General features: G+C 45.8%; 1 protein-coding gene across 8 annotated transcripts in view; it reads right to left on the bottom strand.

The window, feature by feature from the left end:
* The window catches only part of Pde8b (phosphodiesterase 8B), a 226,730-nt gene that overhangs the window by 60,834 nt on the left and 143,126 nt on the right, over positions 1-22,770 (bottom strand). For 6 of the 8 annotated variants that reach the window (XM_052743543.1, XM_052743544.1, XM_052743538.1 and 3 more), the window contains exons 3-8: positions 21,945-22,135; positions 18,817-18,876; positions 16,331-16,388; positions 11,081-11,169; positions 4,974-5,052; positions 1,159-1,299 (exon numbers count right to left, since the gene is read on the bottom strand). In XM_052743543.1, coding sequence (XP_052599503.1) covers positions 1,159-1,299; positions 4,974-5,052; positions 11,081-11,169; positions 16,331-16,388; positions 18,817-18,876; positions 21,945-22,135 — 618 coding nt within the window. The remainder of the gene's footprint in view (positions 1-1,158; positions 1,300-4,973; positions 5,053-11,080; positions 11,170-16,330; positions 16,389-18,816; positions 18,877-21,944; positions 22,136-22,770) is intronic. The other 2 variants (XM_052743542.1, XM_052743541.1) reach the window with 1 other exon arrangement.

Below are 22,770 nucleotides of genomic sequence, written 5' to 3'. Positions count from 1 at the left end.
AGTCCAACTACCTTGCCCAGACAGGGAAACAAAGGATCTGTTTATAACTGTGTAGTTCTTTTATCCTTCTCAAAGTGCCTCAGCTTTCTGGGGCCCGAGGGGCCTCCCACCCAAGAGTCACTATGGTCCCTTGCAGTTTCCATAAGATGGTACCAAGGAAAGGAGAAGATTCCTGCTGCCACAGGATCCTGGGAACTAGGCCGGAATAAAGAGGCAGGAAGCCTCAGGGTGGGGAGTTTTCTCCACTGTTTCTGGAAGGGCGTAGATAACACTGAAACTGAGGTTTCCTGCAGCCATATTTTGCTCTCTCTTGTATATGAAGTGGATAAGGAGTATTTGCCACATGTGGCTGGGTTATTCTGGCAAAAAAAAAATATGGAGTAGTTTACAATATCCTGTTTCATTTTCAAGTCGAATAGATCTGATTTTACAAGTAATTTGGACATTCTTATAATCTAGATTTATTCTACCCCGGCTAGCGCGCCCATCTCCAGTGAAGACGATGCTTAACGACTGCACAACGCAGAGAAGAAGACAGCCAAGCCATGTGTGAAGAAGCATTAGACGCCTCAGAAGAAGCAAGAGGTCGCTGCAGCTCTGAGGGAGGGGAGCGACTGCCCAGGAAACATCTCTCTCACCTCCACTGTCCCGTCACCTCCCCCAGAAGAAGCGGGAAAATACAGAGGTTGGGGCAGGGAAGGCTGGGGAGGAAGAGTTACCCATGGATAGTTTACAGGAGTGAGTAAAGAGAGCAGCAGGAAGATGGAAGATAGCCAACTAAATCAACAGGGCCTACCTCCCAGTCAGTGCGGAGCTCAGGTCCTTCCAGCCCCGCCTACCAAACATCAATAAGAGTGGAAAGCAGCTATCTGGGGTAGAACCCTGCTCAGGGATGCAGTGCTAGGCTAGGTGGGGGTATATTATCCATGCAAGGGGTCAAGTGACCTGTCCAGAAAACAATCAGCTCCCGCATTATCACGTTGGCATCAACAATTAACCCGTCAACTCCTTTTGCAAACTGCAAACTGAAGTTCTTTCACGGAACTTTGATGCTACCAAAGAAGTCAGTCTTAAAGATAAAAAACTAAAACATCCAGCCGGAATGGGGAGGGGGGGACGTTAAGGGAGGAGTGTGGGTGAGCTGTTGGTTCCACCCACCTTTCCCTTCTTGATGCACGTATTGATGGTGTCCAGGAGGTCTGCCCGGTTCTTGTCACTCTTAGGTAGGTCAGCCAGCTCTTTCCCCAGAAGTTCCCCTTTGTGGTAGCCCATCATCCTCTCAAAGGCGGGGTTGACATACTGTGAGGAGGAGGGGGTCACAGATCAGTGTGCCCTACAGGGAGGCTGTGGGGACACAGGTACACAGAGCCAAAGGTCCCCGGGACAAGGCTCTCTAATGCGGCACCGCAGGCCTCTCCACCTTCATCTGGTAGGAGCAGTACCCTCACACATATGGCAGTTTATTCATTCACCTGACATCCCCGTCCTCTATGAGAGATGCAAAGAAATCTCAGCAGGAAAGGAGCAGGAAGCCCTCAGCTAATAGCCCGGGCCGCTGGCGGATCTTATTGGCTGCCCACTACCTTATGAAATCAGGAACCCCTCCCTCATAGGAAATCAGAAATAGGAAAATGGCTGGTTTTGTGGCTTGATGGCACAGTGCTTCCCTGGCACATAGAAGGCCCCCCCAGGCATCACTAAATAACAAATAAGCCAACACATACTAGTCACCAAGTTGCATCTCGTAAGTCACACTGTGCAAAGCAGCTGTCTGTCATTACATGCCTTTCCACTTTCCCTATCAATCAATCAATGCTACGGTTGGGAGCACTTGGACCTAATGTGGATAACAAATGCAGTCAGCCTATAGGGCCAGGACATGCTCTTTCAGTGCTGGGTTTAGGGTGGGCAAGGAGAGAGGATGCCCGCGGTGCACTCGGAGGTCAGCCGATTCAGAGGGTCGTTGGCCAACTTCAACTTCTGCTGCAGGGGCTTCTGGGAGTTGGAGCGACTGCCTTATCTGGCCCCAGGCTCCAGTTCTCCACCAATTTCTTTTTAAAGAGCACAGTCACCCCATGAGCAGCCGCAGCCGCCGAAGGAACAAGTGGCGGCCGATGTGAGCACGTTGCACCTGGGTCAACAGTGGCTCTGGGAAAATTTTCCATCCATCTGCTGCTTCAGAAACATTCTCACTAGCCATTCCCACTCTCCTCTTGGCTAGGGTAATCCATCAGGAAGTGGGTAATGGAGGGACACTCGGGGCGGCGGGGGAGGGTATTCCCATGGGAGTAAAGCTTCTATGAACCCATCAGCCCTAGGAGCTGAAGAGATGTGGAGGAATCTCTGGCTATCAGGCACTATGGGAGTGGCTGAGGAGGAGGAGGTCCTGACACCATCTTCATGACCTCCAGATCCCTCTCAGCCTAGCACTTCCATGGGGCAGGCACTGCCATCCTTGGGCATGGCAGGAATCACTCCCATCATGGCTGAGCTGATAGCATGTCTCCCCCTAGCCTTTCCCTTACCTTCTCTGTCGGCTGAGAAAGCCCTTCCTCATTTCTCCCCCACCAACTCCAATGTGCCTCTTCCTCCAGGAAGCCTTCTTGGACCTTGAGTTGGTACCATTCCTAAGGGCTCCCACGGACTTCTGTGTAGTTAATTCTAATGGATCACATAGAACTTGAATTTTGTCTTTCTCATCACATGCTGAAATCCTCAAGTACGAAGGCTAGCGCTGTGTTTGGAGACACATTTTCAGCAGACACCCACTGGGTAAAAGGGTGCATTAGAGAGTGTATTCTTTTCCTGATCTGTCGATTGTCTCCTACATTGTCAGATGTGCGGACTCTGTTCTCCCATTCTGTAAACCTGAGTAATGGTTATGGTTCTTATTTACGTTGGGGATCCTGGAACCTCAGAATCCAGAAGCCTAACAGACATGATCAGAGCCAATGCACCCAAACTCAAACCCTTCGGAACCATTAGGAGATGACGCCATTTCTCTGCTCCTCTCTCTGTTCTTTGTTTGTTTTTGTTTTCCAACTGCAACAACACTTCCTGGCTCCCGGGGTTGTCTTCAAGAGATCAATGAGTATAAAATGCTAACAACTGTGCCGGCACATGGGAAGCACATGCGAATGTTTTCAGAGCCAATGCAGATAGATGGTTCACGTGGAAGGAGGCGTAGAGGGGCGGGGATAGATGGACTGATACGCAAGATGCTGTTTCTAAAGTTGAAGTGTATCACCGATGCCCACAGACACACGGCCATCTGTTCCAGAGCCCTGAGATGGGGCACTGATGTGAATCAATAACGCATGTGTCCTTGATGTGTTATCCTGAAACCCAGGTGAGGGTCAGCTGAGTGTCCCCTCCATGTGACATCCTCTGTTCTGCTTCTCCTTCCTTCCTTTCACTGGAACAACTTATTTCAGGATCCAAGATCCCCTTTCAGCACAGCGGCTTCCCCTGTGTGGGCACCAGCTAGCCTCAATCTCATTTCTTTCTGTCCACGGAAGAGACTGGAGCGAGGGGATGATGTATGTCATGTGATACATCACCTCCTCACTTCTCCCAGGGATTCAAGTTTGCTAAGAACAAATTGTGGCCATGGGGTGAAGGACTCGGTTCCTGTTCAGGGTGGAGGAGGCATGGGAGGGCAGGGCTACTTCTAATCAGTTCTGAATCACAACCCAGTTTCCCACCATGAAGCAGGGAGATGCAAAGCCCACGTCTCATGAGCAGAACTGTCTGCACATGAGCACGGGGCTTGAGCCCAGCTTTCGGTGTGGTTTAGTATACGAAGCAGTGGGTAGGAAGTGTACACATAGCCAGCAATGTCCAGAAGCCTCCGGTTTTATTCCCAGGGACAGTCAAATATATTCTGACATATAGCCCCAAATGAAGCCAGGCAGGCAGGCTTAGGAGTCAGAAATAGGGCTAAGTAATTTGACGTCAGCGCTCACGGCTTGCTCCTTCCTTGTATACAGTCCTCTCCTTCGCTAGGTCTCCGTATCCTCAGCTGCCTTTCAAAGGTACAGAACTGAGCTGAGACTATTTAATGAAACTGCTCATGATGGGGATGAGGTGTGGGCCCTGGAATACGAGCAAGGCATGCCTCTGTGCACACTGGGGACATCAGAGGGTTCAAAAGGAGGTTATGCCACAGGGGCCGTGGTGTGCTGGTCACTGATGAAATCAAGAGCTCCTCAATGACCGCTGCACACCAGTTGAGCCAGGCCAGGACTAATCAGTAGACTGGATACATTTTAGAGTACTCTTTACGGCACGTAAAAGATGCACTTCTTTAGGAAGATTGCATTAGTATTAAAGTGCTTTGTAATAGAACCCCAATGGCAGGTGAATGGTTTCTTTCAAGTATCCTACTCCCATAGCCACTTACAAGTATTTGTTCAACAACCCTACGTGAATACTGTCTTTACAGATGGCCCAAATTTTCTCCCACCTCTACCTAGGAAATAACAAGTTCTGATCTGAATAAGTTTCTCCTATGGGAGCTAGAGAGAGAATGGTTAAGAGCTCTGGCTGCTCTTCTGGAGGACCTGGGTTCAGTTCCCAGCACCTACACTGGGCAGCTTACAGTTGCCCATAACTTGAGCTCAACACCCTCTCCTGGATTCTACAGCAGCACCCCCACATACATGTTCATACACACACACACACACACACACACACACACACACACACACACACACACACACACACACACACACAGGCGTGCACACGCACACACATACATTTTAAAAATAATAAATTATAGAATAACTTTTATTCTCCTTTGAATAGCCAATTCTTAAGTTTATCAGTAGTCATCTCATACATTGATTTTCCTTTCTTCAAAAAAAATGTGCAAATATGTGAAAATTATGGGAAAGTATTTGAAATAAAGAGGTGGATAGAACCCAAAAGGCTCTTTTTTTAGTTTTAATGATGCAAAGAGCTTCTTCCCATACCTGAATCACGTGATCATCACTTGTTATTTCTATGGCTTCGTGACAGTGGTCTAACGCTGTAAACACTGAATTACAGGCCCTGAAAGATGCATAAGATGAGGGTTAGTTGTACGCTCTGAACTTTGTTAATTTAGCAACATACACAGACCCCAGAGTCACTGGCACTGTTACATTTACTATAAATGTTACTGTACTGTAAATGTTCCCTGTTACTGTTACCACCCGATGACTGGTATTCCCTCAAGTCTTGACATTTCAATACAAAGTTCAATGCTGCAGTATGGCCACGGTCATGGTCACGGAGAAGGTCAAGTTCCCATCAATTAGAAGACCCTAGCCTGGCCCGAACTGACCTTGAGGTATTCTAACCTTTTGCAACACAGAGCGAAACATTTGTCTTTCTTAGGTTTGCAATGCTACTTGGCCGACAGCCACACCCACTGGGATGAAGACAGGCAGGAGTGGAAGGTGGCTCCGAACCCCCCTTGTCCAGTTTCTTTGCGCCTGTACAGCTTTCTACCCGGCTCCTTCCGGGCTGACCTCCCCTGTGTATCTGAGATATTAGAAATCAGACTCCAATTGTGGTTTTCATAGCTTCCCAATAGAAAACAACTCCAAATTCATTGAAGTTCTGTACTAGCCAACACAACAACCACCTGCTATTTAGATGGACTGTTTAGAGAATCCCAGGGAAGGTTTGCTTACACGGTGCAGAGAGAAAAATTTTAAAACAGGAAGATGTTGATTTATGGGATGTCTATTACTTCTTGCAGGGAGAGTTCTTCACTGTTACTTTCCTACCACGAGGGAGTATAATTTGCTGCTACTTTGACCTATTTGTTAGGAAAATGACAGTGCCCTGGGTGAAACTGGACTGTGTTTTCCCAGCTACAGGATTCCGGGCAGCTTCCGGTTTTGCTTGTCCTTGTTTTCCCCATCGAGAGAATTATTGTAAGAATATGTATTTCATGGGGTTTTGTAACGGCCGGAGCGATGGATGACTTATGCAGGCATTTCTCAAAGCGCCTGGGACCACATACGGAAGAATACAGTGTGGTAGGTATTACTGCTTGTAAGGTCACAGAGTCATAGGGCTTTGTTCTCTGAGGCTTGCAAAAGCCTCCAGAGGAAAGAAAAAACTAACTGTAACCTATCTTCTCCCCTTGAGTCTATCCGAATGGGACTCAGTCACAGCAAGCCAACCGGCCCACAGGCAGAAGGACCTCAGCACACCGAAGGATGATGCTTGTTTCTATGGATGCAGAGATGAGGCTATGTGCATACGGGGTAGGTAAGACAAGCATCCATGCTCTGGCCAGCGGGGCAGAGAATGGGCCTCACCTGATGCCACTGACAGTCCCCATCCCCGCAGGTCATTTTTTCATTCCGATTGCCCACCCAATTAATGTGTACTGCATACTGTCTACCTCTACCACCAGCACCAGCACCAGCACCAGCACCACCATCACCACCACCACCACCACCACCACCGTGTTTGTAAACATGTTCCATAAAATCAGCAAAGCATCAAAAGAGGATGCTGAGATTGTTATCACCGCCATCACTGCACTTCCTCTTGAGAGGCAAGCAAGAGCCAGGCTTATCAAAACAGACACCTGGTCTAGATCGAGCTCAGCTCCTTGGGAAAAGCGTTCCAGGGACTAACTACCTTTCAGAAGTGATGCATGGAGACACAGACTCCACGTAGGCTAATTTGTCAACTTTGAGAGCTGGGTAATTAAGTTCTAATGAACACATCTTGTCAGGATCCTCTCTGGCATGGGGTTTTTCAGGAGGTTATCTGTACATCTCAACTAAACGTGCAAACTGGTGCTTCAGCCGTGATCATTTTGTCTGTGCTCAAGGCAGTTCTTAAATAAGTCTAAGAGCTTTTCAACCTTACATCCCTGATTATCCATACAACTTAAACTCTTCAGTAGATATAATACCAAAAGGACACAGCAAATCCCTATACTGCCCATTGACATGAAGGGACAGTGTCAGGAACAGGATCAACACAGTATTCTCCTTCCTATCTCCACCACGCCATGAATGATCAGCTTCGATATTTGGGTTATTCAACTTCTTTAGGTTGATGGCTCTATTTAAGTAAACCCACAGAAAAAATGGGGCAATCAATTTGAGTCATGTTCCTAGAACCACGGAACCTAATTGCTTGTATTAATTATTCATACTTTTCAGGCAGAAAAACTATAGCCTTATTAGTTTCTGTTCTTGGGAACCATGAATTGCATCTCAGATGTCCTTAATTTTTATCCTTAAGGTTAGAGGTTAGAAAATTGGGAGGAAAAAAAAAAGAAACAGAAGAGAAGATAATGGGTGATGTAAGCATTTATACTGTGCCTTAAGAGTTTCAAAGGTTCAGATGGAAAAGACACCATCATAGGTACAGGTACAAAGTCCATAAACAGCACAGTGGTACAGGGGCTGCAAAGCACACACGTGCACATGTAGAATACCCAATTGTGCTCTAGTCCTGCAACCAGGGTGGTAGGCAGCTGGGATCACATAAAGGACACTCCCGGTTCTCAATGTTTTCTTGTCAATTGTGGCTAGGATGGACATGTGCTGTTCTGCATATCTTAGAAAGGTATTTCATCTGAATTCTACCCAAACGAAACACACACACACATACACACACACACACACACACACACACACACACACACACACACGCACATATATGCACACACCACCTTAAACAAGGGTGGGACTGAGCAAGGCAATGGCTTTTAAGAAGATTCTGAACACAAGTTCACATCCAATCAGGGGCTCACAATTAGCCAGGCAGACAGAAGAACAGGCATGGGGAATCATGGGATTGCTACTCGGTGGCAGGTATGGGTGGTGGCAAGGATGAGAAGGGATGGTTATTTTAAGTGTTTACAGCTCTGCACCCACAGCTGCACCAGCCACATCGGCTACTGCACAGAACCCACGTGAAGATAAAGGCTCTGCGTGTGTGTTCATAATGAGAGATGCGGTGCTCCACAAGGCAGACTTTCTCCCATCAGGCCCCGAATCTTTCTAAAACTGAAGACTGCTGGTGTCCTAAGGTCTGAGCAAAATAAACATGATTTCTGTGCAACTCTTACACTAATAATGAGAAGAAACACTGGAACTGTATGATCATAAACTCCTATTAGGTGGATAAATCACTGTCTTTATTTTAGTGACAAGGTTTTTTCATGATTAAAAAAAAAAGCCCAAGAACATTAGAAGAGCGACATGCTCATCATTTATCCTGGCTCATCCTGGACACTGCCATTCATGAACTTGGTTCAGTAGAGGAACCCAACAAATGTGCACAGAAGGGATTAGGTCTGATGTCCCTAAAATTTATTCTCCACAGAGGAAGTTTACAGTTAAACCCCATCATTTGCTCAATTAGATCAGACTTGAGTGATTTGTCTGTTTTGTAAAGTATAGATGGTAGTCACCATTCTCCAAGTCCTGGACTGAAGTGTCCAGCTTCAACACTGGTCACATCCTGCAGCACAGGCTGTGTCCTTGCAGAATGACAGGCATGCTACATATTTAGCTGCAGCTGGGGGCGGACTTGTAGGGGAAAGTATTACATAATTAGACTATAATTATTCTGGCATTGTATAACAAAGAGCTCATTTCCCAGTCTTTAACAAATGCCATAGTTGCTTGTCTGCCTTGGGGTACAGGTAGATAGATGTTCTACGTGTCCTTGAATGCCCTCAAGAGCTGGAGCAAGGTCATTATCTAGATCATTGTCCTCTGTCTGCTGGGTCTAAATTTTGTAGGCCCAGGGAGATGCAAGCAATGTGCATGTACCCCCAGGTCCCCAAAGGGAGTGAACTCAAGCAAGGCTGAGGGAAGGACAGAAAACCAACAGTATCACAGGTGGAGAGGGAAAGAGCATCCAAGAATGAGGGAAGCCCTGCTTCCTGGGGTCACTGCTTCCTGGGGCCACTGCTTCCTGGGCCACTGCTTCCTGGGGCCACTGCTTCCTGGCTTAAGTCCATTTACTGTTCCAAGCTAACTTACATGAAGAACATAAGCATCCCCTTATGACCCCAGCAATGGGTCCAACTCCCCCAGCCAGTTCCTGTCGGAGAGCGGATGAGCAGCTGTAGTGCTCACACTGTTAGGAGCTGAGAAACTTGCAGTTATGATATGATGAGACCATGAGCGCTCCCACACACACCCTGGTCTACACAGACCTCAGCAGCACATTGACCTAACGTCGGGGCTGGCAGGGCTGCTTCAGACCTCCAGGCCTGCTTGTGTCCTACTAACCATGCTCAAGGTGTCCTAAGCCTCCCTGAAGGAACCCCCAGTGCCCGAATCTCTGCAGAATCTGGATTGGGGCACCATCTAACAGGGGCTATCACATGTTCTGGTCCTAAGAATACAGAAGCACTGATTCAAACTAGCGTGAGGGGTTGCTGGAGACAGCGAGAAAAGGATGGGTCACCTGCTTTTAGTGTAAGAAATAAAGTTAAAGGATCAAACCACAATGAAATCTCCTTTCTCCTTTTATTTATTGCAAAAACATCAAAATTCAAAGTTCTAAGTTGTTTTAATCTCAATTAAAATCAACAGAGCTTCCCCGGAAATACATACACTTAATGTACATTATTAAAAAGAATAAATTACTGAAGCAAAGTGAAGGTTGTTGTTGTTTTTTTTTTTTTTTTTAGAAAATTTGTATGAAGTTACCTGAAGTAAACAAACAGATAAAAAGAAACCAAGGGATTTAACTTATTTAAACATTCAAAATGTCTTTGGTGTTATTCCTTAAGGCCTTGAGCTATCAAAACCTCTCACATATCAGAATCCCCACCGTCTTGACATACTTTTACTTTAAAAAAATATTTATTATTACTTACTATTTGTGTGTGTGTGTGTGTGTGTGTGTGTGTGTGTGTGTGTGTGTGTGTGTTATGCACACTCATGGCACGACACACATGAAGGTCAAGGGGTAACCTGTTGGAATCATCTGCTTCTGCCACCATGGGGGTCCCAGAGAGTAAACTCAGCTTGGTGGCAGCATCAACATTCTTAAAACACACACACACCAAAAACACCACATTCCCGTCTAAGAGACTGACTGCTTACTCTAACATTTCATTTCTTACACCACTGTAGTCACCAAAAGCAACTCCCCAGACATGGGCCACCTGCTTCTGTGCCAATCATCCTGCTTCCTAGGGACTGGAGAGAATTAGCTTTAAAGCTTCTCTGTCAGATTTGGATACAAAACAAGTAATGAAGATTAAAAGTATAATTATGGTAGGGAGGTCTTCTCTTGGTCTTCACACTGGGCACAAGGTACCAAGAGGTGCCTCTTAGTTCCCCAGAGAGAGAAGCCATGCAGAGATGTCCCTGAAGGAAGCAGGAAGCCCATAAAACTGCTCTTTCCGCAGGGTCAAAGGTATACTCATGTTCTCTGGCTTGAAGAGGGCAGGTTGAAGAAATTAGGTGTTAGCAGCAAGCCGGAACAGAGCTTGGACTAGACTAGATGGGTGCTAAGACCCTGATATTCCAAAAGAGCCTAGAAGTAGAGATGATACATAATGGGCTCCATGTAGAATGGAGAGCCAGAGAGAAACCACCTCTGAAAGCGCTGCATACAAACCAAGAGACCTAAAATTGGTGTCTCAACGATATGCCCTGCATACCGAGGCCACAGGCAGACTTCATGAAATCGCCACATAGCCATTATGGTGGCTAGAGTAATAAATGTACTTATTGGCTTCCCCGACTATAACAACCCAAGTAGGAATTTATGAAGTTGGAAGTCAGAAGTTGAAAGTGATTCTTAAAGTATGCTCTTAATCTCAATCTAATTATACAAAACTTGAGCCAGACTTCCTAGACTATGATTTTAACACTGCCACAAATAGTAGAAGATATTGCCAAAAAAGACATGCTTTCAATTTATTTCATCACACCAAGGGGCTCCATCCAGTTAACGTACTGCCATTGGCTGGCAGTCTCACAGTTTCAAAATCCCAGACATCAGTTATAAACCTGTGTACTTTGGCCTGTTGACAGTTAAGTTTTTTCTAAAGCATTGTTAACTTCATGTATTGTCTTATGTTGCTACATACCGTAATTTGAACTGTGAGCGAACTTCCCCGTGTTCTATTTGAATCAGTTCATTATAGCAAGCAATTATGCTGCTATTCTCCATAAATCTCTGAAAAGAAAGCAAAGATAATGCATAAGACATCTCCAATTATTTCTTAGAGAGTCAAACAGAGAAACTTAACAGTTGTTCCTGCCCCCAGGTAGTTCATTATGCAAGACATCGTGTAGATAGGAAGGGGTGACAGAGAAAAGTTGTCAAGGACTGTGAAGTGCCTATTCAAATGTCGGAGGAACAACTCGGAACAGGCGATGCCCTTGGCTCACTGTATAACAGAGACAGGGAAACTTCATTACAAGGAGTCACAGCAAAGGAAGCATACAAGAGCACAGCGTGCCTCCCCAGCCCTGTTAATGACTGAACCATTTCGGCTACATCCCGTAACCATCGCCTGCAACTCGATACGCAGCGTGCTCAGGCTGCAATGTGCCATTGGTTCATTTTTATGGTAGTGTTCTTGGCCTTGTTCTGAATTTTTTGGGTGCCGAATGTAGAGCTTATTCGAGGTCTCGGTGAGCTCAACAACAGGACAATCAAATGAAATACTAGGCGAAGGAGAGGAGCAGACATTTCTCCAAGAAAACGTATAACATTTGTTCTGCAAACACCTGAAGGATGTCCAACCTCACCAGACTAAAGAAATAGAAATCAAAAGCATAATAGGATGTCATTTCATACCCACCAAAATAGGTACAATTAAAGAAAGAAAAATAACTATTAGTAAAAATGTGCAGAATCAAAGTCCTATGCATTGCTGATGGCAATATGAAGTGGTTTAGTCACTGTGGAAAATAGTGTATGTGTTATTCAAAAATTAAACTCTAGGTATATAAACCAGGAGAATTGAAAATGGCTACCTCAAGCAAACTCTTGTAGAATCAGGTCCACACCAGCTTTACTTACATGGGGTAGAATAATAGTCTATGAAGAGATGAATTGTGGTAGGTACATGCAGTGGGATTTTACTCAGGCATAAGATAGGAAGGAAGTGCAAAACCCTCAAGAATATTAAGTGAGAGAAGATAGACACCAAAAGCCACACCTATATGATTCCATTCATGCAAACTATCAAGACAGATGCATCCTTACAGACGGACTGCAGACTGATGCTTGCCAGAGCTTGGGAAGCAGGCCCGGGACTGACTGCTTAGTAGGAACTTGAGGCTAAGGGAAATGCTTTCGAACGAGGCTGGGGGTGGGTATCGCACATTGGGAATGCTCTAAATGTCACTGTATTGTTCACTTTAAAATGGGCTTACTTTAATCTCAATTAGAAGAAAAAAAAAGCTTTCACATATTTACAAACCCTTAGTGGGTTGAGTAAATGCATAAGCAAAGCCTGAAGTCCAACAAAACACAATGTGCAGCACCATTCATGGAAGAGCTGTGACGTGCACTTCACGCCAGAGAGAGACGGCAGACGCTTCTCAATGATTCCAAACTCATTTTTACATCATTTTTTAAAAAATTTTGCCTGCATTTATGTATGTGTACCACATGCATATAGTGCCCACAGAGGCCAGGGCAGGGTTGGATCTCCTGGAACTGGAGTTATCAACAGCTGTGAGCCACCAAGTAGGTGCTGAGAATTAAACCTGGGTCTCCTGGAAGGGCAGTCAGTGCTCTTAACTGCTGAGTACCTCTCCAGCCCTTCTTTACAGCTTTTCAATTGAGCACATTACTTGGTGTAGGACATACAAGAAATCATGCATTTCTCTCATATGAACACGGCAACGCTCTTATGAGAAACGAGGAAAGCAGAAAAAAAAAAGCCAGTAAAAAATGGTAAGGAAACAGATTTCCTTATGACCAAAGAAAATGTCTTACATTTTTAACTCATAAAGAACATATAAACTTTGCAAAACTTTCTAAGCATATAGCTAGCGCACTATGGAGCAAAAAAGGATTCCAAACTACCCAGTTACCTTAGTGCTCCTCAGGCAGCTAGCTAGATGGAGGGGGCAAGTCAGACCCAGCCGAAAGGTCCATTTATAGACTTCCTTCAATTAAGTCAGCTAGAGAGAAAAACCAATTCCTCTCTCCCCTTCTGTCTCAGCATGTGAGTGTACACACACACACACACACACACACACACACACACACACCCCTGGAGTGGATGGTCTTTCCTTGAGGAATACAGTCAAAGCCCTCTAACTTTCCACAGGCCTCTTATTCTCCAAGTGGCGTGGAGAGGGGCTAAGAAAAGGAAAAGCCACCAACACAGGCAGAAAGAAAATGCTTGCTCTTTCAGTCACAAAGCAAAGTTCGTCAAGATTCACATCTGCCTGAGGTTTTACACGAGTGAAAACTGTCCCCCCCAATGACCGTTATCAGGGTAGCTGATGCATTTTAGACATACTGAAATTTCCATGCTAAGCGAGTTTAGATGATGCTGAGATGCATGGATCTCGACTCTGGGGGCCCTCAGAACATCTTGTAGGCTAACGTGCTCAATTGCCAATGCGTGCTGGGGTTCTTACTGGAAGGAGGAGGACCCAGTCTACAGATTCACCAGAACCACTTTCGCCCAGGAGGCTTCTTTCCATGGAACACAGGAGCTCTTGGGAGAGTACTCCACAGCATGGCAGAAAACTCCATTAGTGGGTGGACCCAAGACAGAATGAGGAGTGAATGTACATCTGCATCCCTGCCTTTGTTATGAATGTGCAAGCTATTCAGATTTTGGAGTCTGTTTCCTCCGGAGAAAATATCAAATCTTTCATATGTTGAGAAAAATTAAGCAAATCACCTGGAACTGGGCCTGATAAATAATACATTGTAGCTCCTCAACTTCCCACTCCAGAGGAAGTCTCTCCAGGGAGAAGTGTGGCTCACAGCTGTGAGCCCAGCATGCCTTACACATTGCCTTGCACGTGGAGCCCCATAAATACTTGTTGAGATGAATAAGCATCATTTCAGGCTTTAAAAAAAAAAGGCACATGAAGGTGAGTGTAAGAGCAGCTGCATTGGGCAAGATGCTGGTTTCCAAAAGCACAGTGTGGGCTGGGCATCATGACAGCTGGCCACGTGCTTAGGGCTCTAAAGGCTTCAAAGGGAGTTGCTGGGGTGTAATGGGTGACACAGTTTCTTCCTGGATCCCCACTCAGGGATCACAGACCAACGTGCTGGCCCGGTAGCTAGTAATACAAAGCCAAGTTTGAGCAAGTGATTTAATCAAAACAAATCAGGGAAGAGAAACAACCTCGCAGAAGGCAAGACTAGCTGGCATATCCAGAAATTACTTAGATAGAGAGCTGCCAAAGACAAGATCTTCCCCAAACAAGTACAGCGGCTGCCTGGAGATCCTCCACGGTGGTGAGGCCACAACATATAGAGAAAGCCATCACGGATACTGTGTATTTCCCTGGGAGAAAACCTGAGGGGTTGGAGAAATCCTGATCCACTGGTGAATGACCTTGATCAAATCAGACCCAGCATTCAGAACACCAGGTAATCCCTGATAGGCACTGTCTTGTAAGTTCCCATTCACCACAGATACATTCAATGTGTACAACACATTTGGACCTGGGCACAGGAGACACTGTGGAATAGCAGTGAACCTTTTTTTCCCCTCAATATTTGTACCTAAAGAATGACAATCATTCCCTTCTAAGCTTTCCTGCCAACAGATGTACAATGTCCATCCTCTGGTGAGGAAGCTATCCTCCAAATGACACAACACAAAACCGCTTGGAGGAAAGATCACTGAACTGAAGCAGAATTCCAAGGCCACTCAAGAGACCAATGTGCCTCCTAATTGATAAAGCCAACAGCATATCAAGGTCATCCTTCAGTTGGAAAACCAATGTGACCAGGAAAGCCAATGTCACCATACGCTCAGAGTCCTGATTCACACTTGGAAAGGTCAGTGGAGTGGTGTGGGCCAGGAGACACAGATGATCAATAAAACATGTGAATAATTGCAGAGTTATTTCTAGAAAATTAATGAGTTTTAAAAAATGGCAGTCACACGGCTTCTTTGCTGACTGTCCTCTGGTATTTCTGGGTTCCCAAACTTGGAGGTATTTTCTCAGGCATCCCTATTCAAACACTGCACATAAGGGAAGCTTTCAGAGACAAATGCCAACCGTCACAGGAAGAGACGGCAGACACACACAAGAAGGAGTGTTAGGAACGTGTGGAATGTTGCAACCTAGAAGTGTTCGTTTCTATTACACATTACAATCCAGGCTGCCTCACATCTTCCATAGGCTCTGTTTCTAGGCTGAAGCATGCCACAGCACAGAGAGACTGCTACACAAAAGAAGTTACCGCATCTCCGTGATCTACAACCAGGGATTTTCATTTTCAATCAAGAATAGTAAAACACCATTATTACTCAAAACACCAAGAACTCATAGGATCATCTGTCTGAGTTTAGACTATCAGTAAAATTTACACAATCAACTACGGATCGCTACTCTATTTTTACCTAAAATAAAGCATTTTTTTAAAAAATAGCAGGAATAAATATGTTTATCATAAAAATGTGAAGGGCTCCATGCATTTTCTATATTACTCTGTCTAATATTCACATTTCTTTTTCTACTCCAGTTTTTCTTCTTTATTTTAAATTAATTCTGTTTTCTTTCCATTTGCCCACACATAGCTTTGCCTGAAATTCAGTTTTTACCTTCACCTTGCAATCCTAGTTATATGTCTGTATCCCCTTGCCTAGGACAATCAGTTTTAATCTTTAAGTTGATATCCGTGTGTTTCATATAGTTATCCTTCAAATTGGAGACTTCTCTTTTTCTGGTGTTAAACAATGGTTCGCAAGCCGCCATGAACCTGCTCTCAATTTAAAAGCTCTGGGCAGCCTCCTGGTGAGCACAGAACCTAAGTGGCCACTTGGCACATCATCTCTCTATGACCCCACATACATGCTGGAGCTGACTGGTAGGATGGAGCTATCTGGGTCACTCTGAGACTGCTGGATTTCGATCTGATGGAAGAGGTATTTGATTGTCATTATGTATCAGCTGCTATGATAGATGGAATTAAGATGGCCGGAAGCAAACGGTTGACCGGCACTTGTTAGTCGCTTGCTCACTGCCACTCCATTCACGTGCAGCCTCTCCCATTCCCTGGCTCACAGTCCTGGGGCCTGTTTCCCCTAACAGCTCTCATGGCTGTGTGCTTTGCTCTCAAGGGAGAGCGAGGGAGCACGGTGCCCGCCCTCGAGAGAGGTCTTCGGTCCCCTCGTACATACCCGGTTGAAGCCTGCATGGAGAAGAGGAAGAACTGAGGCCTCTTCATGGTCATCGGATCTGCAGCAAAGCAGAAAAGGTGGTCACTCAGCAGATACAAAACCAGGATTCCTCACACTGAAACATGGAGAGAGAGCAATGAGGCCATTGGCATTCGCTCTGGAGAGGCTTCCCGAGCAGCGTGTGCCCAGGGAGCACCTGCCTTCAGGGACACAGAACCCACATCTGTCTTCCAGATGTGAGCAGAACACAGGCAGGATGGGAAGCAACAGCAGTGTGCTGGAAGTGCTCCCGGCACAGGGGTGAGCCACTGTAACTCTGGGTTGTCCTTTGGGGTCGGAGCAGATATAGGAGAACAGTCCCATAAACGGAGATGTCAAGCATGCTGCTTATCACAAGGCTACCATCCCTAACCCAACTGGATGCACAACTCCTACCCCAAGATCTAGCTGGCCCCAAATCTCAAGGTGATGCAGACACCTGACCTTACAGTCTATAGGACCGTGCAACCAAATGGGAAAGAAGTGTAAATTTGAACAGAAATCCAAAAGGAAGGAAAACAAAAACTGGCCATGGTCACCTATCTCCTGAGACAGTTTTCAGTATTGAGCCTGGAACTGGGCCATGAGTGAAAAGGTAGGGTGGGGACCAGCATGTCATGAGGATGTCTCAAAACTCAACTGTCACCATCAAGAAACTGAAAGAGGGTCCCTGAGACAGCCAGAAATTTGCATAGGATACATACCTTAAAAATTAGGGAAGACAAGCAGGAGAGGCATTGGGTGGAAAAGTCATTAGAAAACAGAATAGAGGTCCCAGTTTGTGGCTCTACCCATAGCTGATTCCTGCCCGAGAAACTGTTTCCCTTACTCCCGACTTTCTGCCTTCTATGAAGGAAGTAAAGATTACAATGTAATAATATCCTATTTCCTATTGCCATTTATGGCAAAGACAGAGGCACTCATTTAGTATCATGCTCTGTATAAGAAGCATTTGACAACAAAAACCCAGAAATATCATAACAAGCCATAGAAAACCACTCCTAGTCAAGGACTCATGAACATTTTTGATAAATGAAAAGGACAGAAGGCATTTGGGGACCCAGGTAATAAGTGGCCTTGGGAGATGCTGTGCAGTGTGGTCTCCCTGATCATGACCAAGGCTGTATGATCCTATTCAGATCTCTGGAGATAAGTGGAGAAGGAGACTGGCATCCCTCAGTTCCCCACTCATTCTTTCTGGAATCAGTCTCCCACCAGGATGGCAGGGATTCGGCATCCATAAAGACAGAGCGTCACCTTATTTGGACCACAGCCCATGGGAGCCATCAAGTAGAGAGCCTCAAAGTGTAGCATTTCAACACAGGGCTCTGATCAGGGCAGGCCCCTGCAGCCACGGCTTCCTCTCACGCTAGTGTGACCTACAGGGTACTTATATCAACTCCCCCTGGGCTAGCCTGCCCTGGAAAACCCCACACCTCCTTAAAGGAGCTGTTGGCCTATCTGCTCCTTTGTGGCAGAAGCTGTGCCGAGTGCCCTAACAGAGCCTAGTCCGACAGGTCTTGGGTCCTAATTAAGATCTTAGTCTCTCTGAAGCTAATGACAGCCATTGACTGACTACAACAAAATTTGCCACTGGCAAGGATTCCAAGTATTGTAGCACATACAAACTACTTCTTCCTTTCAGCCAGCCCTTGCATTTTAAGTGCAGAACGTTCCAGACACTAAACCCAGCAGAACAGTTTCTCATTCCAGGGTATCAGCGTACCAACAGCCAAGCCAATCTTCTTTGCAGTCCCAAACCAACCTAAGCCTATGGGCTGCTGTTAGCCACACAATAGTCCTCACTTAAGCCCCACAATCCTTTTCTTCCGATGGACTTGGTGCCTCTGTGCTCTCGTGCCACAGTCTTAAGCGAAAACTCAAGCGCTTTCCCATCTCTAATTTTCCTCAAAGAAAAAAAAGATGAACCAGAACAGTGTTCTCTCCAGAGTTCTCAGCTTTTCTACTCATTTTTGGCATGTCATCATGATGAGAAACCTGTTTTCCCCCCCGAAGTGTGTGAAAACGTGCTGGCAGCAATTATGTAAGAGAGAGGGGGGAGCCTAAATATTTTTGGAAACTTGGAAAACAAAGCCCTCAGAGAAAGTTCTAGAAGTGGCATTGTACAGTCTAAGATATGCCCATCACAGAGCGGGTTCAAAAACTGGATTGCATCATTCTCAGATGGAATAGGAATATTGGGTGTGGGAGTGCAGCTGGAGGTGGGGGTGCTGCTGGGGGTGGGGGGTGTTGCTGAGGGTGGGGGTGCTGCTGGGGGTGGGAGGTGTTGCTGGGGTGGGGGTGCTGCTGGTATTGAGCGGTGTTGCTGGGGGTAGGGGCTGCTGATGGAGGTAAGAGGTACTGTTGTGGCTGGGAGATGCTGCTGGAGTAAGGATGCTGTAGGGGATGGGGTTGCTGCTGGGGTAGGGTGGGGGTTGTGTACTTACGCTTGTGAAACCACGGCCAGGATCACAGTGTGCTCGGAGGGGTTAGTGGCCCGGATTGATCTGTAAAAAGAAGCTTCAAGTCAAGCAGTGATCCGGGCTCTGTTACATTAAATTACTATGGAGACTTCTCTGCACTGATAGTGGTACCGAATCAAATCGTCCTTCAGAGAAAAAAGTCTCAGAACACACATGAGACAGCAAAGAAAGACGACCTCATGAACTAGGATAATAGCATCTATCTGTCTGTCTGTCTGTTTTAAACTCCTGAGCAATTTTCCAACAGGTCACACTCGCCAGTTTTCTACTTCAAAATTGGCAAATTCCACTTGAATTTCGTGGTTTCTGATTGAAATCTGACTCTCTCTTTAAAATACTACAGTCTTTTAACGATCGGTTTGTGCCTAAGCAGCGAACGAGGCTGGATTCCTTTTCTTTCAAAACAGGAGGTCATACAGAAGACTAACCTAACAATAAAAGTTAAAGGACTTGGTGGCAGATGAACAGGCAAGTGCTAAAGGTCATTCAGAGGGTGCCCCTCCCCCAGTCAGTCTGTCCTTTATGCTTCTATACTTGGCCATCAGCCGGGCTGGAGAAAGATTAAATGGTAACTGTCAGATTTGCTAAACCGGAAGCACCTGTAGACAGTTAATTTATTCCTTAGCAATTTCACAGTATACAAATGCATACAGATTATAGGATTTTGAGGTCTGTGAACCTTACAAGATGCATGAAGCTCAGAATCTAGACTAGTCTGGTCAGGGCTTCATGAATTGGCCAAGCTTTTAATAAAGGGCCGCATTCTTGAATCCATGGACAGCGGCATTGACTGTTTTAGCCTATACCTGTGGTCTGACTTCTGCTTATTTTGAGATCTTTCTAAGAGGGACTATTCATCACCAAGGGCAGGGAGTCTAGACAGGTCCACTCCAGGGCCGGCACTCATCACTTCTTGTTCCCATCCAACCTCCCCCAGAGCAGGTTTCCGAAGACTCAGTTTACATTAGGAGCCTAATATATAGACACTCAGAGAAGTACCCGTTTCCGTCATATGAAAAATACAGTGTCCGAGAGGCACTCTCTGAGATCCAGGGAGATGCTGTACACATCTCCCTTTCATGTAGCCTCTCCCACCCAGGGACGTGCCATGGACACACTGCTAGGTCACCTTCAAAGAACCTGGACTTACACAGAGGCTAACTCAAGTACTGCATGTGCTGAGCGGGAACAGTCTCTTCGCTTCCTTTGTGACTGGTGCCTATCTTTTGGGTTACTTCCTGCTCCCCAGAGGTATTTGTGTTAAGAGGGACTTGATTGTCTTCCTGATAAGGGAGATCTGGAGGTATGACAGTCTGGAGTCAGTACGCTAAATGGAGGAAGGTTTAGTATAGCTAAAAAGCCTGGGACCTAGGCCCACAGACGACAGTAAGGGATGCCCTTCTGCTGGTGCATGTCCCCCACTCACTTCTGTACAGAACACTACTGTCTGTCAACCATTTAAGAACCTGGCTGCCCTTAACAGGACCAGTAGCAGTCAGCAAGCACATAGAGACACACAACTTCCTTCTGAACCTCACGCCCCCCACTGCCTTTCTGAGCAGCTATAACAGAGGCACAGACATCATGCTTCTATAGCTAAGGAAGAGTACAAAGATTACCTAACCAAGGCCCTAGGGGACGCTGGCATACGAGCAGCAGCGTTTGATTACAGAGCCATATGAGACCAGCCTATGAGAGTCAGGACCCAATTCTACCCTGAAAATCATTTAGAAAGAAGGTATGTTTTGTTTGGTTGGTTTGTTTGTTCTTTGAGATGGTGTCTTGCTATATAGCCCAGGCTGGCCTTGAACTCAGCAATCCTCCTGCCTCAGTCTCCCAAGTGCTGGGATAACTGATGTGCTTCATTATACCCGGTCAGTAAGAAAATATATTTCTTTCTTTCTTTCTTTTTTTTTTTTTTTTTGGTTTTTCGAGTCAAAGTTTCTCTGTGTAGTTTTGGTGTTCACTCTGTAGACCAGGCTGGCCTCGAACTCACAGAGATCCGCCTGGCTCTGCCTCCCGAGTGCTGGGATTAAAGGCGTGCGCCACCACTGACGGGCGAAAATATATTTCTTAATAGTAAAAATAGCTGTGTGTGTGCATGCCTGTGTGTGTGCATGTGTGCATGCGTGTGTGTGTGTGTGTGTGTGTGTGTGTGTGTGTGTGTGTGTGTGTGTGTGTGTTACTAAATAGGAAAATATTTCTATGGAGAAAAGCAAGATTTGAAACCGTTAAAACACTTAAACACTGGCTAATTAACAAAACGTCTTTGGGAAAATGCAAGTCATAAAAAAATAGCAAGGCAATGCCTGTGATTAAAAAAAAAAACCCAACTCTTAACCCATTAATATTTTTGTCAGTATACCAAAAGTTTTAAGAATTTTTCTACCTTTCATTTACTAATATTCAATAAAAGTCCAGCCCTCTTTGTAACCGGCCTCTGTCCTGTTCTTGATTAATTAGTGACTCTTTCAGGCCAACTTCCAAGCACTCCACTTCTGCTGATGGCTCAGTTCATCCTGAGCAAACTCTTAACATGGACAATGTTTATTTATGAATAGACAGGTACTTGCTCCCCAGAGTGTGAGCATCTGTACAAATAAGTGTGGGCATGGACCCCAGGAAGACTCTGCTGCTAACGTGGCTGCCTTCTTCTCTCCATGTCTGGGAAGCCTGCTACAGGATCTACCCATCTGTGTCACGCATGGAAAAATCTCTGTTTCACACATTTCTGATGTTCATTTTGGGGCAGAATAATGAAGTTTAAAATACTTACTTTAAATCTAAACTACGTGTAGTAAAAACTGTGTGAATTTTAATGACTCTTTTATGAGCAATACTTGGGAGGGGCTGGGGGACCATGCTCAAGCTTCAGGATGAGTCCAGCTTCTAAATTCAATGCAATTTAAATGTGCAGAAATGGGAAGGTAGGATGCGTCTGTAGGAAGGAGCCATAGCCTTCATTGTGGCAGTCCAGGTCTATGACCCCCAGGTCAGTGCTGGGACCCAAAGCTGTCTGTAGAGGAAGTTCTTTTAGAGAAGATCGGGCAGGGGAGGGGGGCTTACTAAGCAACTTAGACAGAGAAAGGCACCTGCACACTGCTTCTGCATCGAAGTTCCGGGTTTGCCTGTGATCGATCACAATAATCTCATGATGCTTGTCCAGAAAGCATTCAAGGGCTGACTCTGGAGTGCGAGCAATGTTGCATCTGTAGCCAGCCCTGTCACAGGCCCACCAGAAGCCATCACTCTGGCTATCCTCCTTTGCAAAGATGAGCAAAACCTGAAACAGAAAGAAGAGCATCTTGAACACAAATCCCCACCCTTAGCTCTGCACTGAAAACAGGTCACGGGTACACTGGCTAAACACAGGACTCCCGAGGAAAGCTGTCTGGGTTCAAATCTGGTTCCTCCGATAATCCCTGGCATCTCCAAACAAGCTATTCCATCTTCTTGGCCTGGCTGGGAGCTAGCTGGGAGGACAGAGGATTGGACACAGGTAGGTGCTCAGTCAGTCTAGTAAGGAATGGATGGATGTTGCTGGCTGCGGTTGTAAGTTTCCTTACAGCTCGGCCTATTTTTAAAATGAGGGAAACAGCAGAACCACTGACAGCGTCAGTAACGTGGGTTACGCAGGTTACCCGATGATTTGCAAATGTACACATCTGCTCCAGCGCAAACGGTATTTGCTTCCAAGTCCCTGGAGGCTCTCCTAGCTGAGCACTAAATAGCTGTAAAGACACAGGGACTTCAAAGTACTGACAACAACCTGCGAGATTAATTTAAACAACCAACTCTTGCCAACACGGGCCAAGACTGTTTCTGAACTGTGAGGCTGACGCAATGAAACTGGGGATGATTTGCCTCTATTCGCCTCATGGCAAAGCACAGCCCCACCCATGGAAAAGGCGGCAGGCA

Source organism: Peromyscus californicus, unplaced genomic scaffold (genome assembly GCF_007827085.1).
Source record: "Peromyscus californicus insignis strain IS unplaced genomic scaffold, ASM782708v3 Scaffold_18__1_contigs__length_77618521, whole genome shotgun sequence".
Taxonomy (NCBI): domain Eukaryota; kingdom Metazoa; phylum Chordata; class Mammalia; order Rodentia; family Cricetidae; genus Peromyscus; species Peromyscus californicus.
This window is presented reverse-complemented; position numbering and strand designations above follow the sequence as displayed.